This window comes from Lagopus leucura, unplaced genomic scaffold (genome assembly GCF_019238085.1).
Source record: "Lagopus leucura isolate 7727_CA_CO unplaced genomic scaffold, USGS_WTPT01 Super-Scaffold_774, whole genome shotgun sequence".
NCBI lineage: Eukaryota > Metazoa > Chordata > Aves > Galliformes > Phasianidae > Lagopus > Lagopus leucura.
This window is the reverse complement of record NW_024962258.1, coordinates 3,627,306-3,646,215: the sequence shown is the minus strand read 5'-3', so window position 1 is coordinate 3,646,215 and position 18,910 is coordinate 3,627,306. Positions and strand designations below refer to the sequence as shown.

The following is an 18,910-nucleotide window of genomic DNA, read 5'->3' as shown; positions in this document are numbered from 1 at the left end:
GAAATCACTTTGAGATGTTGTTACTTAATTTTGCATGCTATTTTGAATTCTGTTTTGAATTCTAGCTCTTTTGGTGCCTGTTTCTTTTTCTTTTTCTTTTTTTTTTTTTCCCCCAGCTTGTTCAGTAAGATTTCTTCCTGCTAGATGCAGTTAGTTTTTTGTATTTGTGTGGTTTTTTTATGTCTTCTACTATGTTTGTATAGGACATGGTGGATAAGATAACATGCTTGTATTGCTTGAGCAAATTTCCATCTCTATTTTCTCTCCTTTCAGTATAGCATTTGTCATCAATTACATCTTTTTTACTTCACTTTTTCCATTCCCTTGGAAACTCTTACTCTAAATTGGAAGCAGAACTGTGTAGTATCAGGATATGTCATTCAGACCTAATGAACTAAAGTAACCATGTAATCTTACTGAATCTCTCATCCTCACTTTTTTCCTCCTTGTCTGATACTGGTTATGTCAGAGTGGAGTCAGAGCTGTTTCCTCCTGCTTATCTCCATCCCTCGATCTTAACCCAACATCACAATGTGAGGACAAGCAGAAGCCATATGTTATGTAGCCAGATGCATCAAACAAAGCACTCACGCTACAGATGGAGGACTGTAAATGCTCATCTTTTTCCATGGCTTCTTTTTATTAATCTACATACCAAGTAGCTGTGCTACTTACAAACAACTTCAGACTTTCCTAAAGCTGGAAAAAATATTTATAGCCATTGGAAGTTAATTTTTCATATTCCAGAAAATTAAGTTAGAGCACTGTTGCAGAAGTCCCAGCACATCACAGAATCACAGAATGGCCAGGGTTTGAAGGGACCTCAAGGATCATGAATCTCCAACCCCCCTGCCACATGCAGGGCCACCAACCTCCCCATTTAATACTAGACCAGGCTGCCCAGGGCCCCGTCCAATCCAGCCTTGAACTTCCTACTTTATTAATGTTTAGCATATTTGTTACATAGAATTTGAAACTTAAAGGTTTTTTTGGCTGTTCAACTTTGTGCAACAATCGAACAACAATCTAAATAGCTGACAATTTGGTTAATGTGTCTGGGGACACATTCACTAGTTTTCCAACCATTTTATGTTCACAATTACTATAGAAAGAAAGAAGCTAAAATATATTGATGAAAATCTATACGGAGAGAATTGCCACAAATTGCTACAAAGGAACAAAAGAATCAAAGCGTAATGGTTGTAATTCATCAATACTCATTTTTAACTTGCTGGGAAAAAAAGAAATGCAGCAAATTCAATAAGTATTGCGCAAATGACCCTCACTTTTCTGGGGAGATTTGATTTTCAGCCTAATTCTAAGAAAGATGAATGTAACATGGTTTTCAGTTCTTATGAGATGTAATTGATTTTTTTTTTTTCTTTTCTGTTTTTTTTTTTTTTTTTTTTTTTTTTTTAGTTTTTTTTTACATGTCTGTGAAAGTCTCATCAGTGTATGTTTGTTTTACTGCCTGGAATAACTAGCTTTCTTTTCTTATATGGAAATATGCTTTAGCTGTGCTAGAACTTTCAGGTGGCTTTGAAAGATGCTGCTCTGTTAAAATTGCGTAATCATATCTTCATGTAAAAAGTAGTGAAGCTCTATATGTTTACAGAGATATAGATATATATAGACATATAGGTATAGATAGACTTATATATAGACTTATATGTATAGACTGTATAGATAGATAGATAGACAGACTTGGCTTTCTGTCATAGTGCAGTCCTCAACATGTTTTACAGTTTTCCATAGTTTAGTAGTCAAGATGATGAAGATGGTAGAACTGAAGGCTTAAGAATTTACATAAAGAAAAAGAATTACTGTTGTATCACTAGTTCTCATGAATGATTTTGGACAGTTTTGGCATGTTTTTGGCAACTTCAGATCTAAGAGTCTATTTTTAGTTGGTGTGACTGGATCTTCTGTCATCTGTCAGTGAAGAAAATACTTGGAGTTTGTAATGGTTAGTTTAATCAGATTTTAGAATCAGTGCCTCTTGCACATTGCTCAGTGTAAATCTGGTGTAGCTGCTACACAGGCAAGCTGCCAGCGTGGGCTTCAGTCTGGAAGCACTTTTTTTCATACAGAATCCTTTTTGGTGAGTGTGCCCTGAGATGGGAAGTGATTTTTATTAAAACTCATGAGTTTCAGAATCCTTTGTTTCTTCATCTTTATAGCAATATTTTTACTGTGTTTTCAGCATCCAAAGGATAGATTTTTTTTTTCATTTATATTTTATTTAATGTTTATTTTAAACAAATTACTAACACATTTGAAGGGTTGATTTTCTTCGTCTTCGAGATTTTTCTTCTTAGATAGTTGTAAATGCTGAAAAACAAGCCCAAACATTAGTGTGTATTTTCAGTAACACACACTTTTATTTTCTAACATTCTTAAAAAAAACCCTTGTGAACTTGTGAATTTGAAGTGTGTAATCAACCAGTGTAGCGATATAAGGGCCATTAAGGTTAAATTTAATTAAAGCAATATGAATAGTGATGTCTTAAGCTGAAATAGCATTAACAGAAGAATATAGAAACAGTATACAAGTAGTGTAAAGCAGTCTTGCTTTTGTATTTCTGAAAACAATTTGTTACTATCAGTTATGCACTACGGTAGATAAGCAACAGGTATATTAAGACAGAATGGTATAGTATTCCATTTTTGTTTTAAAAATGAAGTATCCCAGTCTGCTACTAATGCAGAAACTTTTAGTGATAGTTCTTAAAATTCATAGAGCTCAATTTTTGCTGTGCCAGTGTTTGGCTCTTCTAGCTGCATGCAGAACACATTATACTATACTGTTGTATATGTGAAATATATAGTTTTGCCTTTTGCTTATAAATGTTTTGTTTTGTTTTGTTTTTCTTTGTGCTGTTTTAAAATGTATTCTTTAGTGAGTTTTCTATGTCCATACTGAATGTATCAGTTTCTGACACTGGATGAGTGGGAGAGGACTCAAATGAGGTGAGTTCTTTACTGGCTTGGGCTGTACCTTGTGACAACACTTACTAATGTTTCAAAAACTCTCAACAGAGATTTGCGGAGAACTGATGCTGTAATGTGTTAGTCATCTTTTATCCTTTTATCTTGTATTTTCACAGGTTCTAAAAGATGACTGATGCTGGTTTCTGTGATGCTACTGGGTGTCTCTGGCACCATGGACTGATACGTAACACACAAATCTAACTGTGCCACCTGGGGAGGAAGCATCAGGAGTCTACTTCATTTTGGCTCCTTAAGTGGACAAAGGCGCAGTCTCATTTGTCTCCAAGGGAAAACCCTTCAACAGATTTTTACAGCTAGTAATAAATACAACATAACATCATCCGCCTTCCCGATTTACAGCGCATCACCTTCCAAGACAGATGGTCTGTCAGAAGCAGGAGGATGCCTGCAGAGCACATAAGAATGAAGTAATGAATTAATGCTGCTGTTGCCTAATAGTCAGGATCACAGCTGATAGAGCTGTGCTGCCCTTTTTCTGGTCCCTTAATCAGGCCAGGAACTGCAGGGTGGACATGGCTGGCTTCGTTAACAACCTGCTAATACTGATTTTTGTTCTTCAAAACATCTGTTTGGGTTTTAGAAGCCCACTTTCTGTCTTCAAAAGGTGGGTTATGCAGAAAGACATTATGTGTTGAATGCATGATTTTTAGGGCTGCCCTCACCTTTGTATGGAAATACAATAAATGTATGAAAAAGCATGTCCTTGATAAAAATGTGCATGTTGGTTGTTTGGTTTTGCTCACTTGTTCTGCATTCTACTTGAAGTGTCACTCTTGTCATAGTGAGGACAAACTCTTGGTTTTTTTGGTTTTTTTGGTTTTTTTTTTTTTTTTTTTCCCACAAATAGCTCATTAAAATAGAAGTTAAGGATGGCTGTCATTGGGATGATAAAAACAGTTACAAATACATTGTGTTACATAGTGCCACAGGTATATTTGAGTCTTTACACAGTGAGTAAATACATTTCCCCTGCTCTTATTAGCTTGGCAGTGTAAAAAGCTGTTCCAACAGCAAAAAAAAAGTCATCTTAAACTGCTCAATCCTTAGAAATATTGGAGAAGGAGTAAACATAAGTGACTGTAAGATTGAATAGACAAACTTAATCTAGTTAATACAAGAGAAAGCTCTCCAAAAGGTGTTCAACTGTATTTTTTCATTTTTCAATTTTTTTTTTTTTTGTCATTTGCCATCAATATAGACCTTGATATTCACGTGAAGTTCTAAAACTTACTGTTTTGCTTCTCTACTGGCAGTGGGAATTGCTATAAATGTCATATTATTGGAAGGTAAAAAAAAAAAAAATTCTCCTTATTGAATTATACAGCAGATACTTATTCCTAAACAAAACATCAATCTGTCTTGAGTGCTTAATAGTACTTGACATGTACTAGTGCATTAGTTCTTTATCTGTACATCTGTGTACCTAAGACAGGGATTTAGATGAGATTAATACATTTGATTTTTTCACAGGAATTACTTCAGTAATTGCTTGATAATGGACATGTTTTTGTGACCTAATGAAGTAGGGAATTTTGCAAATCGTTCCTGTGTTGTCAGATTTCTTTACTATTTCTAATACAGATCTTTTTAAAATATATTTTAAAATATATATTTATCTTTATGTTCCCTGTTTATTTTTAAGGTATAAAGATGCTACCAGATCTCTTTCCATTGAATGCTTTGGGAGCACCAGGCCAGTTATTTCATTTGGGCTGTCAGATTTTGCTTTGGACATTCGTATGCCTGGAGTGACACCCAAGCAGGTGGGAGAAGTATAGTTTTTCTTTTTGCCAATTATTCTATTTTTTTTTTTTTCAATGGGCTAGAGAAATAAAGTCTTGCCTGAAGTATGACTAACGTGAGGTGAATGAAGAAAATGGTAACTTTAATAGTGTGTGCATGTCCAGTGAGAAATAGAAATCTGAAAAAGAGTTTCAAAGAATAGAAAAATAGTTTCACCTGACAATTTTTATTTCTAATACTGATTTCTTACAATTAATTGCTAGAGCTTATTGAAACTTAAATTATGAGATTTATTAAAATGAAACTTATACAGTTGTGCTGGTAAGACAGATTAAAATTGCAGTTTACACCAAATCTCAGATAGTTTCTCAGTTCAATTTTAGTTGCAGTAAATTGAACATTATTACAACTTTGACAAGCTGAGAGAGAATGCCAGAAAGCATTTTTACAAGAATAATACTTTTGATTTAACATTCTAAAACGTTGAAATATTCCAGAAAGTATTATCAGTATATATATCTTTGTGGTTTGACATAGCTTATTTATGTCATAGCTTACCAAACCAAGACAGTAAAAATGAAGAATTAATATTTAACATCAGCATTTCTGAGATTCACATTTAAAGTCTAAAATTCTGCTGTCACTTTCGAATGAAGTTTTATTTAGCAAGATAAACAATGTCTAATTTTCATTTTCTTTAGTGAGGCAATGCAGGGAACTATATATGTCATTAAAAGACACGTCTCTTGAAAAGGGCTGCAGATGCTTGGAAAGAGTAGGATGTTGTGCTGCAGTAGATGATGACTCATTGTTGCAGATAGCACTTTCAAAAAATAGTGAAAGCAGAATGAAGCTCTCAGTTACAGGGGAGCAGCCTCCTGGAACATAAAATTTAGAGTAAGTGGCATCATTCCAGTAAGTACAAACAGAGGGAGAGTCTCTATTGTATTTTATTTGTCTGCAACAAAATACTAAGCATCCCTTTCAGAGAGAGTGAAAAGTACTCTTAATTCTTCAGGGCAAACACTTCTAATTATGTAACTTCTAGTGATACGGCATGAGGAATCATTAGTTAAAATATTGGGAATCGTGTATGAAGGGGTCAGTCTCTTCCCATTCAAAAAGAAAAAAGCAACACCATCAACAAAAAGCTGGGATAATTGTTAGATGGGAAATATGCATGTGTATCTGTATCTCGCAATGCTTATGAAGACAAAAGTTATTCTCCCGTGTAGTTTTGTGAGAGGAATGGGGAAGGCAACAGAAATAGAAGAAGGCAATAGAAAGCAACATGCGACACTAATTGTGAAGAAGATAAGCAAAAATAACACCTAACCTCATATGTAGTCCAGCTCTTATGTTCTCTGTCTCATCTTTTTTTTTTCCCTTTCTCCTTCCGATCCCTTCCTCCTTTCACACTGACCTGCTCTAGCAGCAGGAAACTTGGTTCGTATTTATGCAAGTTATGCACAGTATGCATAGTGAGAAGAAATGCAGAAAAGGTAGTCTTTGTTTTCTTGCAGTTCACAGAAAGAGATAATCAAAAGCATTTTATGCCACAACAATCAACACTGGCACTAAGTGGAATGGATGTTGTATTCAGTGTTATGGCACAAGTGGAATGGAGGTGAATTATCCTCTTTAGAGAGGATATTCTTCTGTAGTGGCCTCTTACTAACTCATTATCTTCTTCATGTATTTTTTAGCCCTCTAGGTGTTCGTATGCAGTTTTAAGGCCTGTTTGTAACTCTGTATCTAGTCAAAAAAGATGCCAAAGTGAACCAGTGAGCAAGGAAACAAGTGCAGTTTTTAAAATGCAGTGATAAATGTACTGCTGTATTTGTTATGACTGCATTTAGTTCCTGAGTTCTGAATTAAAGTAACTTACGTGGGAAAGATGAAAAAAAATTACTAGAGAATGCATAAATTAGTTTAATTGCGAAGATAAGATTAGTATCTTTGGAGTAACACCTGTGTGTTCTATGTTGTCCTTCATCATGCGTTTTTCTATGAAAAGAAAATCTTATGCTTCAACTGGATCACTGTGATGTCATGTAGTGCAAGAAAGTGGAACTTTTATTCAGATCAACAACTAGCTAATCTGAGAAATCGAATGTTCTTCACAAATGATATAAATTTGGTAGTGCTTGTAGAAAGGCTTCAAAGAGGATGAATGAACAGCCTCAGTGACATGCTGTTCACGTGGCTTCTTTATAGCATCTCCATTGGAGCAGCTTTGCTGCTGTTGAACTTGAAGTTTAAGTTTCTAAATGAAGTTCTGAATCCCAGCTAAATAGAAAATAAGCTATTTCCTTTTCAATTTATAAATGGCTGTTGTATGTTCTGTAAATGCATATACCTGGAGTTCACAAAGGCATTCAAACTATTTGTATCAGCTGACCTATGTTTATCTTTTCTGTCTTCAAGCAAACCACCAGTGCAAATTTCTTATCTATGAACATCAGTGCTTTGTGTACTCGCATACTTTTATCAGCATTGTACTTGTCATTCCTTCTCAGCTGCATTTAATTGTTTAAGCCTATTTTCAGTGTATTTTATTTTTTCATTAACTTGAAGTGTTTTGTAGCAGGAATTTTGTTTTCATCCATTTTGGCAAGTAATAGTGAAAGAGGACATCTTATTGGTCTTAGAGTTCATGGATGTAGTGAAGTACCACTACTATAAGATTTTCTTTTTTAAACAACCTTAAAGCTGAAAAATAATGTTTAAATTAGATAATAGCATAGCTGTCAACACACAAGCCACATCCCTGACCTTGTAGAGTAATCTCTGTTACATCTAAATAAAACATGGAAATGAATTAATTCCTTACAGCAGTGTTGACTTTCTACATAATCTTTGGACAAATATCTCAGTAAAGCAACTAGTTTTTTTTTTTTTCTACATGGTGCTGTTATAGGGAACTGGCCTCCACCTAGTAGATAAAAATAAACCTGATTGCATTTTTTGCTTTCGTAGTTTACATGCATTTAAGATGAATGATTTCATGCTGTACCAATGATTCACTGTTTTGCTGATGAGCAATGGAGAGAGCTGAGAGCTTTCCTTTACAAAAATTTGCCCGGTTTTGTTTAGAGGGACATTATTTTGTGTTCCAGAGTACTTGTAGAGATTTCACATCTGGGTATTTGTGATTACTGCTCTGGGTCTACTGGTTTTGTGTTTTAATTGATTTTTCTATTTAAATCCAAGAATAATTCCAAATCTGACAAGCTGAGCACTTTAAATTCAAAGTCTTTTAGGTTACTAAGGCAGCTGCAATGTCTTGCGGAAGTTGTTCTTTGTATGTTTTCTGCATGGACTGCCTATTATTCTGTATCTCATCTGTAGTGTTCATCCATTTGCTCCAGGAAATTGCAAGTCCTTTACAATGTTTAAGCAAGAAAATTGCAAATTGATTTTATTATTAATTTTTTAGTTAATAATGTTCTTTGTTTTGAAGAGCATGTGATGTTTGTTGTATTGTCCAGTGAAAAATAATTTCATTGATTGTCATATAATTAGATGCATGAATCACAAATAAATGTATTCCTATGATTACTGTTACAATGGCACTGTATTTTTACCCTTTTTTGTCCAGTTATGTGCATCTTTGATTAAGAAGACATACGGCTAATGGTAGAAAAATGTTTAGCTCTGAGATAGTCTTTATTCTTAGAATATAGGAAGTTATTAAATACTGAACAAATGCATATCAAGAATACAATAAATCAGAAACTTAGTAATACTTGTCATTTTAATGTATCACACGTGGATTTATGCTGCTTATTTGGACATCATCAGAATACTGTTACCCCTTCAAATTTTTTGTCAGGCAGAGAGTGTGGTGTTTGCTAACTATTGCAAATAATCTCAGTGCCAAGATTTATAAGTGTATAATTTCTTAATTCTTTTTTCTTAATATTTCAGTTTTTCTCCCTGTTTTCATTCTTTGAAAGAATTTTGGTACTTTCTTTTCATTGTAAGAATGCCCTATTTTAAGGGAATTTCTGTTCTTTTGTCTTTGAGCAGTCTGATACCTACCTCTGCATGTCAGTACCCCTGCCAGTAGATGATGAAGCCTATGTAGGTGAGTGTTGGTTAATTCGAAGAGCTTAAGCAAGCCATTTTGAAGAATCTAAAGGTCTGTTGTTGTTTGTTTTTTTTTTTTTAAATTTGACTTGTATTGACTTAATCTTTGCCTGTCAGAGTTTCTAAAATGCATTCGTCATGGCTAATGCAGAAACTAACTAGAAAAAGCTGCTTAGAGTCAAGATAACAAACTGTATCTGGAGAGATTCATGAGTAATAGTAGTTAAGGAGCTGCATGCAAATGCCTCTGGCAGTCAATATCAAACAGTTCCATTTGTGAAGTATTGGCTTTCTGTCCTCTGGATGGATACTTAATTCTGCTCCACTGAGCAGGCTGTTTATTTACCTGCTGGTGTAGACTGTAAATCCTTTGCACTTACAGTCAGCTTTGGCTGCGGTAAGATTTTATTTCTCTAAGAGGCAAAAAAGCAAATGAAAAAGAAAAAGAAACAAAATAGAGCAGAAGCAACCTAAACTCTTCCTTCTGTTTTGTTTTTGTTTTTTTTTTTTTTTTTTTAATGTTATCACATGAATAAGGTGGCAGACAAACACTTGGAAATAGTACCGGAATGGATTTGCAAAACAATGAATCTGTAAAGAGGCTCTTCACTGCACTTTTGATGTTTTTCTTGCTTGTGAAATGTTCTGATAAAGAGTAAAGGTGATGATTTTCCTGATGGAAGTTTCATTATCAGAATGTTCTTTAAACTGAAATCTGTTTTTTATTCCCTGTTGCCATTTAGAATAATGTGATGGAAATTCCGTGTAGCTTTTGTTATAGGGTATTGAGGAACTGTTGTTCTGTGTTAATTTCTGTGTGGAAATCCTTTGGAAATAGAATCTCATTTTCAGATTTTCTTGTTACTTTATGTTAAGTGAAAAGGACTTTTTCAATGCTTTATCCATATATTGGTTTGGTACAGAAGTTGGCTTCTAACAGTGAAATTACACTTTGGCTGTTTGACCCCAGGGGAAAAAAAGTTAAACAAAAACAAACAAAACCAACAACAACCCACAAGAGTATACAATGGATTTGATGTTCATGTTAATTTTCTAATAAACTGTATTTACTATGCAGTATGTGCAGTTGACTTTTTTGCTTTCAAGTAATTCATAGAAGGGCATACCACTAACCTGTTGCTTGTGCAATTTAGATTTAGTGCTTCATTGAATTGCAAAATTGCATAGCTCAAATCTTTATTAGATTGCTGCACATTTCCATCTGTCATTTGGTGCTAACGTGTATAAAGTCCATAAAAATACGTTCTGTTATATGCATTAAGAAGGATTGACTAAAGCACTTTTGTTAAAAGTCCAGTTTTCTGCAAAATCTCAATGTGACTCATGCCAGGCAACTCATTTCTTTTAATCTGAAAGGTGAACAGCTTCTATTCTTCAGATGTTTTGTTTTTACCAGCTTTTTATCTTCAGCTTTCCAATGATCACCATGCTTGAGTAAATGTATTGCAAAGCAGTGTAAAGTCTGGAAACAAAACCATTCTAGTATTTAGAAGGAACTTTGGACAGGAAGAGGAATTTCACTGAAAAATTAATGAGAACATTCTATTCTGTGAACATAATTGTTTCCCACAAGAGTGTTGCATAAAACCTCTTATATTTGAATGGCTTGAAAATAATTTAGGATTGCATTTTTCTTTGGTCACTTCCACCAAAATAGAGAGAAATGTGGTCAATCTTAAGCATGTGATCAGTTCCATCTGTCTTCAGTGAAGTCACTGAAAAGTGATATCAACTGAATGGATTTCCAATGTTAGAGTCAATGTTCCAATGTTAGAACCAACAGAAGTGGTCTGTTTATCGAAAGAACTAGATTGAAACTTATTTAACTGCAGAAAATGTAGGGTATATCTAACTGACCTACCTTAAGAAATACATAATAACAAATTATAACTTCTTCTCAGGCAAGAGATTTTTTTTTTGCTATAGGTGTTGCTACTCAAGAAACACGATGAGTAGCGATGTTTTGGGTAATGCTTTGTTAATGTTACAAAACTTGATATTTACTTACTTGCACAGATTTATTTTTTGTGGCATAAATAAGCACAAAATTGACGTGGAACTAAATTTTTATTTTTAAAATCATCTTGTCTACACTTTTAAATGGTTTAAGCAGAGTCTGCATTCATTGGATTGGCAATAGATTGTGTAATTAAGTCTCATTAATTACTGTGATAGCATTTGACATCTAACAGATGTACTGTTGCACTGACTTGCCATTCACCGAGATATGGAAAAGATAGTGTGTGTTCTCTGGAACTTCAAAAGGCACATACATGTGAATGATACACAGAATGAAAACATAAAACTGAGTTGCTGATATAGTTCAGTGGTAAATCTGAGACCAGAACCTATGTTCCTGCCCCCAGTTCAATTTATTTACATAATACTGCCAACTAAATTTTCTCACTTCTGTTTTTTCCTTTATTTTCCTGTTTGCCTCCGTTTAGTCTGTTCTTCAGGAGGGCCTGGAAGAACAAGTTCTGTCTGTTAATAGAACATGCAGCAGGGCAGTTTTGATGAAATACGACTTGTTTTGGTGTTTTTTTTTAGCATTGCATGTAGGTTGTACTGCACGCATTAGTAAGTAGAAAATATTGTCCATAACTTTCCAGTATTTCCTATCAAATTTATATTTGAGGACTTAGAATTCTGATTTCAGCTTTGTTATTTCCTGAAGATTTGAAACTAGCAGACTGTTAAACTAGCACAGGAGCAAGGGGTATAACTTCATACTGCAAAGCTGGGAGGGTGCTGTACCAGAGCCTACCAATTAGTTGAGGGTCCGTTCTTGGGCAGTAACAAAAGAAGAAACTGAGCAAATTTAAGGAGTGTTAACAAATTACAAGTAGATATAGAGCAAGTTTTGCTCTAGAGGCCTTTTGTAGAACTTATTATTTTTCTTCCTTGCGTGCTGCAAGGTTGTTTCTCTGGTATGGTGTATATAAATTTCCCTATTAAAAAGTGATAATGCCTGTGCTATATTAAAGACCTCTAATATCTAATCTACCAAACTGTGAACACTCGTGATACTCTTGTGTATGAATTAAATTATACTGAAAAAAATTATTTTTTTTAAGGATAACAACAATTATTGAGTTTTCACTCCTAAAGATGAACATCCAAGAAATCAACTTTTTAAGCATACACCTTTACTATGCTTTGATTACTGTCCTGTTTGTTCTTTTCTGTTCCTTCTAAAGTTTGTTGCTCAAAGTAGTACTTGCAGATTCAGACTGAATTCACATTTACTTTATGTAATGAAACTTATTTCAGTAATCACTCTGTAGTGCTTATCTATGCATTAAAAATAAAAAAAATAATTATAGAAGTGCCAATTTATGTAACAGCTATACCTAAAAGAAACTAAATTGGAAGTAGCAATAGGATTTTCCTTTTCAAACTATACTCTTGTGGGGTTTTTTTCCAAACTGAGTATTTTGTATTATGTAGAATAAGATTAACAAATGAAGTACATGTAAATCATTTGTTAAAAAAAGAACAATAAACTATATCTTTCTAGAAGTTCTTTTATTAAAAAATGTTGAATACCTACTTCATTCTGAGGGCTTTTGTAAGAAAAGTCTCAATCTTGAGTGAATTTGCAACAGTGAACAGGAAATGAACAGAAAGAATTCCAATCAGGTATTACAGTATGTAAATAGCACTCGTGGTATGCCTATTAGTTTTCTAATTTGAGATGATAAAATTGTTTTGTTTTTGTTTATCTTGTGTAAAAACAGTCAAGGCAGGTGCTGATATTCTGTTAGGCCAAAACCACCTTCTGCAAGTCATCACAGTCATTTAAATATTGAATTTTGTTATGCTTCTTATTTTAAAATGTAGTGGCTGTCAACTAGAAGAATAACTAGAAGCTTTGGTTTGATATTTCTTAAGGCTTTGGTAGTAACAGGTATTGTATTTGGCTTGAATCTCATGCTGGTTTGCATGACTTTTATAACTTACATCATTTTTAAATTGCTTTTTTTTTTAAAAAAAAACCCCTTTTTTTGAAAACAGTGTTTGTAATAGTGTTTGCTTGTCAGTGTTGCTAAGAAGATATCTACATAGGAAAGGTTAACTGACTGCAGAACTTTCTTCAGCTCACAAACAGACTGAGATGCCTTTCAGCTCTTTCTTTCAGAAGCAGTGATGAGATATGAGCTAAACTAGTGCATGTGAGTGGTTCAAACACAGATGTGATTTTGCTTTGCTAATTATATTCTGTCTGTACTAGTACTACTTGTTAAGCTGTTTGAAGTACATTTTATAACAGTGCTTAAAAGTCCTAGCCGTACACTGGAATGTCACTGCAGTAGACATTATGCAGAAATAATGGATGTTTGGACAGTAATTAAAAAGATGAGAGGCTGGCATGGAATTAAAGAGAAACAGTGACATTTGTAATGGCTGCAGAGATTTGCAGTTGAGAGGCCCTGTGGTTGAATTTGTCTATTGAAGGCTGTCTTTCTAAGTGTTGCCTATAGTACATTTTGTACAAGTATTGAGTTGTGCAAGAAAAATTGTTCTAGCTGCTTATGAACTATTTAGAAATGTCCTCTCACAGATGTTGGCAACAGCAGCATAAACACTTGGAAAATTTAGTCTGCATAGTATGACGTTATCCATCCCATGCATGAGTTAATCATAGTTTCACTTTGTTAATGACAAAAACATCAAAACAAAAGGTCTTTCTCTAATGCAGATCAACTTTATGGCTAAGGACTGAGTAAAATTTTCTAGTAAAAAGATGGCTATGTACAGTCTTTGAACTCTAACCTTTCAAGCTGCTGGAATGATTCTGTAAATTCATTCTTAAGAATATGTGGTACTCTTAACTTCCTCTCTTCCCTCAACATGTGGAGACACCCCTTATTTTTCAAACCTGACCATCAACTCTATCATGCTTGTTTCTTAACAACCCATCCTGGCTGCATGGTTTATATTCAAGATAGCTAGCTTTTGAATTCTGTGCCTTGTCTTCTGGCAATACTACTTCACTATTCACTACAAACCTAAGCTCCAAAAAGTAGGGTTGAAAGCTGTCTGTTTGGATTTTTTTTTCCTTCTGTAGAATTGGGACAATAATCCACATCATTGTTCACCTCAGAAGCTCTGTGTCAGCTGATAAACTTGCAAATTTATGAAGCAGAAGTGGCTTATGTGGTGTACAGCTTCATTGTCTGACCATACGAAGATCCTTGGAAACTTGGAGACTCCTAAATGTCTATGTCTAATGTCAGGAGTGACTCATTTTTTGGATGTTCTGCTGTTGAATAGGGTTAAAAATGCTCCAGCCCATTCCTCTGTCACATATTAAGAAAAATTCCTTTATATTGCTTGCATCTGGTGCAGCATTTCTGTAATAACAGAGGAAGTTACACAATTCAGCTTGTTTTATTTTTAGAAATTCTGTCATTGTAAGTTTATGATCAGTATTACTACACTGTGATACTGGTAACTTTTTTTCAGTATTGAACAGGATCTTGAATATTTGAGAAATGAAAATTATGGCTTTCTGGTACTTAATGACAAACAGACATTTGAGTACTGAATGTCACTGTTTTCCAATTTTCTAACAATGAGAAGTATTTTGGCAACAGGATTCTGTTGTCTTTTAGGGAGTATTATTTTCCATTCCAGAGGGTTTGTCAACGTCAGTAAGAATAAATCATGGTTCTCTTCTTGAACTATAGTCCCCAGAAGAATGCAGCAAAAGTGTAAATCAAATGAAATGCTGAGAAAACACATGATTTCAACCAGTGTGCAAGATAATAGTTGCTCTTAACTCTAACTTCATGTTTGTATTTTGATGAAAAAGCTAAAAAGAACTTTAAAAAATACTGCTAAATTACAAGTGTAAATTTTGAAACTAAATTTACATATGACTGGTTACTACAAAAACTGTGATTTGGGGTATATTGGCATGTCTACTAAGTGTTTTATTGAACTATTGGGGAAAATAGAAAGGTTTTGAGTGGAAACTTGAAATTTTTTATTTCAATCACTAAATGAGATACAGTAACTACTTGGGTGAAAGGCTGTTGAATGAACTTAAGCAAAAGCTTGTAAGTGGAGTGAAAAAGGTAAATAAATGGTCGGGGGGATACGTACTTTGTTTCCGGTATTACAGAGAGCTGTTAACTCAAAGTGCTCTTTTTTGTGTAAATTGCAGTGAGAGTAAGGGTAACTTACTTATTTTATCATTTTGTTTTTCAGTTGACTTTAAACCTCACGCTAGCATGGACACTGTCCATCACATGTTGCTCTTTGGATGTAATGAACCCTCTTCTAATGAAAATTACTGGTAAGAATTGGCAGCTTGCTTCCATTATTGTGTCCAGATGTTCTTGTGTTGTCTGCACATATACTGTTTCTTTTAGAAGTAGAAAAAAATCAAAGAAAGAAACATATAGCAGTCTTTCTATACTTGTGTTTTTTGTTTTTTTTTCTTAATTGTATCATCTGTAATGTGCAAGAAAATTTTCACTATCTCTGGCCTCTTTCCTGGAAACACAGTGTGCAGGGTGTCATTGGGTACCGAGAAATCTAGGCTTCTAATTAGAAGGGTTTCGTCATTTTTGTATTTAAAAGAGTAACCTGCTTTTCAAAATAAATACTGAAGCACATTTAGAGCTACAGAGAAAATGAAGTTATCCATGGGAAGCATTAAGCAGGCTATAGCTTCTTATTCAAAAGATTTATGTGATGCCAGTTAGATTATGAGAATAAAAATGGTAAGCTTTTTTTGTTTGTTTATTCTAAATCTAGTTGCCACTAGTCTCTAGTGTAGCTGTAGCAGCTCTAATTACTATATGTATATGTACATATAGTTACATATATTTAAATATTTAAAACGCAGAGTATACCATTAATTCAATTTATATGAAGTTATGCCTACATAAAGATATGTGTATGTATATATGTTCAGAGTTTCTTTACTGAGAAAAAAGTATAGTCAACCTGCAAAAGCAAGGAAACTTTGAGGAAAATAGTGCTACATGCAAAACTACTATACATAATGCAGTTTTTTTTGTCAAAATCTTGGTCAGCATTTCTTGTATTTCTGCTCTGACAGACATACCAGTTACAGTATTTAGATGAAATTCCTGCAAATAATTAATAAATCATCTGAATTCAATAGGTACTATTTTATGAGTTTGGAAAGGACCCATGTAATAAGGATTTTTTTTTTTGTTTCAGGAAAACTTTGTCACCTCCTTTATGTACTTAGAGTTCTGTCATAGTGCTTTGGACAGATTTTGTGGACTGGAAAAAGATACAAGGTTGTGCTTAATCTTCCTGGAGAGGGGGATCTGCTTTAATCTTGTAGACAAGAATTTTCTGTGGAGAGCACTCTGAGGCTTAGGGTGATTGGTCATAAAGACATACATGCTCTGTAACCTTAATTTTTGGCAGTTCTTGTGAACCAAAGTTCACACTGAAGTTAACACGTTTATCGATTGACAATTTGAGTCAAGTAGATATAAGTCAAAGCTTCCTCCCCTTTTTTTTTCTTTTTTAAATTACCAGCATCATTTTTTTTTTTTTACATTGTGGACATACTTCAAGCTGTTTGAGACAGCAGTCAGTAACAAAACAACCTCGCGTCTTGATTTCATTGATGATAGGGAAATATCTACTTTCGATAGTATTTACTCATTCCATCAGGTGTTTTTCCTACATGATACAAAAATATTTGTTCAGAAAAGTATGCATTCCTCGTCTTTCTTATTTTAAAATTCTCACAGTTTTTTAGTTTATGAGAGGGGAAACTACTAGTGGGAGTTTTAGAGAAAGCCTGGTCCCTAGCTTTGCTTCTCTTTATATCTGTATGGAAGAATATTTTATCAGGTATCCAGAAGGATGTAAGGAAAGTGAAGAATAAGGAAACAAATTCCTTAAATTCCTCAAGTGGTCTGGTAATTGACCTAACCTTCAAAATGCCTAAGTTATGAGAACAGAGAGAAGTTGTCAGGGCCACTAAAACCACAGATAATGTAAAGAATTAGTAATTAGAGACTGAAATCATTAATGAAATTGGTAATCTGTCAGTAACTTCTCCTTTCTTTCAAGTTTTCAGGCAAGACTAGGTAAGACACATCTACAGATCGTGTAAAACTTGTACTTACTGTGACCTGTGTTTAACCTAACAGGTTAAATATAGTTGTTTTTTTTCTGGTTGAGTTCTGTAATCTCACTCTACCCTCTATATACTTACCAAGAAGATAACTAGAGTTGGACTCTAGGGCTAATAGTATAGTGTATTTTATTAAAAATAAAAATTAAAAATTAAAAAAAATTTAAAAAGTAGCACTTGTAATCTTTTCATGGTTGGTGGAGATGAATTAATCAATATGATACGATAAACTTTCATCAGAAGTTTTATTTACCTTTTTCCTCTCAGCTGATGGTTGTAATATTGATAATGAATATTACAATCTTTTCTCACAAGAAAAATAGCTTATTAAAAGTTTAGGAAAAACGTTGAACTCTGAAAGCACTGTTGATTTATGTTCTCAGCAGACAGTTTTTCTGTGTTCTTTGTGCCTTATATATTAGAATATAGTTTTAAAGAGTTTAGACTTTTAACAACGTGTGACCTTTTCAAACCAATTCAAGTCTTGTGTGTCATTCAAAACCATGTAGATTGTCCTTGTAGCGTGATTTAACATGTCTGGAAATAATTTTTTCAAGATGAAAGCTTGAGGTGATGCCTCAGTCTAGTTGATGTTCTAACATATCTAGTTGATGTTCTAAAGATCCAGCTTAAATGTTAAACTTCTTCAAGGTGACAGAGCACTTGGAACAGGCTGCCCAGATGGGCTGTGCAATCTCCTTCTCTGGAGGCATTCAAAACCCACCTGGACTCGTTGACTAATCTAGGTGTTACTGTTCTGACAGGGGCATTGGACTAGATCATCTACCAAGGTCTCTTCCAATCCCTGACATATTGTGATTCTGTCATGTTTGGTTCCTGAACTTTCAAATATAAAGAGATAAATCAAAAGCTGAAAAAGTTTTTCAAAGCTGAATTTTGACTCAAATCAGGCTTATGATTAGAGTTCAGGTATTGTTTGCTCCCTGACTGTATCATCACTTTTCTTAAAAGAAAATGATTACCCAGCAAAGAGAACTCACCAGTGGCAGTGTGTGCAGTGTGGCATTCATTCTTGACTGGTATACTTAATACCAAATGATGAAACTAATTAGTGTTGTATTTAAATCTGGTATTTCTGTTTTTTTTTATATCCAGGTTTTAGTTAAATATTACCATTTTTTTTCCAGTATGTTGTTTCTGAGGTCAAGTATTTGTTTTAAATTCTGAAAAATTCCTCATTCATTATCTCATCATTTCATATGTTGTTGCATCAGACTGCACCATTTCATTTTGCACTGCCTGTAGTCATCTGCAAGGCTAGAAACATCATCACATCTGTTCTACATAAATGCAGAACACAAAAGCTAGGGTTTTTTTGCCTTTTTTGTATGCAAGTAATGTAGTATACATGTGTATAGCCATGTATGTCTACATCTGTAAATGTTTCTATGTATTCCTTACTTGAATGTTCAAATGTAGAGAATCTGTTACACATTTTTGTAAGTCTCTGTAGGGAGTAATAGCTACATAAGTAAGCATATTACTAATGTAAATTTGCTGGCTTAATTTGGTTTTCAACCGCAAGAAACAATTTGGTTTAATGAGTTGTGGAGACTGTCCTGTTAGTTTTCCACTGTAAAAAAGCTCTTAAAAAATAATAACGAAATAACAATTTATTTTTAAATTAAATAAATAAATAAATTTAAATTGGCTTGGGGCGGTGTGGCTGGAGGACTGTGTAGAGGAAATGGACCTGGGGGTATTGATTGATGCTCGGCTGAACATGAGCCGACAGTGTGCCCAGGTGGCCAAGAAGGCCAATGGCATCCTGGCTTGCATCAGAAACAGCGTTGCAAGCAGGAGCAGAGAGGTGATTGTTCCCCTATATTCAGCACTGGTGAGGCCGCACCTCGAGTACTGTGTCCAGTTTTGGGCCCCTCACTG

At 34.2% G+C, this 18,910-nt stretch overlaps 1 protein-coding gene across 3 annotated transcripts in view; it reads left to right on the top strand.

The window, feature by feature from the left end:
- Positions 1–2,900: 2,900 nt before the first annotated feature.
- The window catches only part of PAM (peptidylglycine alpha-amidating monooxygenase), a 69,511-nt gene continuing 53,501 nt past the window's right edge, over positions 2,901–18,910 (top strand). For all 3 annotated transcript variants that reach the window (XM_042864904.1, XM_042864903.1, XM_042864902.1), the window contains exons 1-5: positions 2,901–2,970; positions 3,108–3,616; positions 4,655–4,775; positions 8,788–8,845; positions 15,085–15,172. In XM_042864904.1, the coding sequence (XP_042720838.1) occupies positions 3,525–3,616; positions 4,655–4,775; positions 8,788–8,845; positions 15,085–15,172 (359 nt within the window). In that variant the 5' untranslated portion in view covers positions 2,901–2,970; positions 3,108–3,524. The remainder of the gene's footprint in view (positions 2,971–3,107; positions 3,617–4,654; positions 4,776–8,787; positions 8,846–15,084; positions 15,173–18,910) is intronic.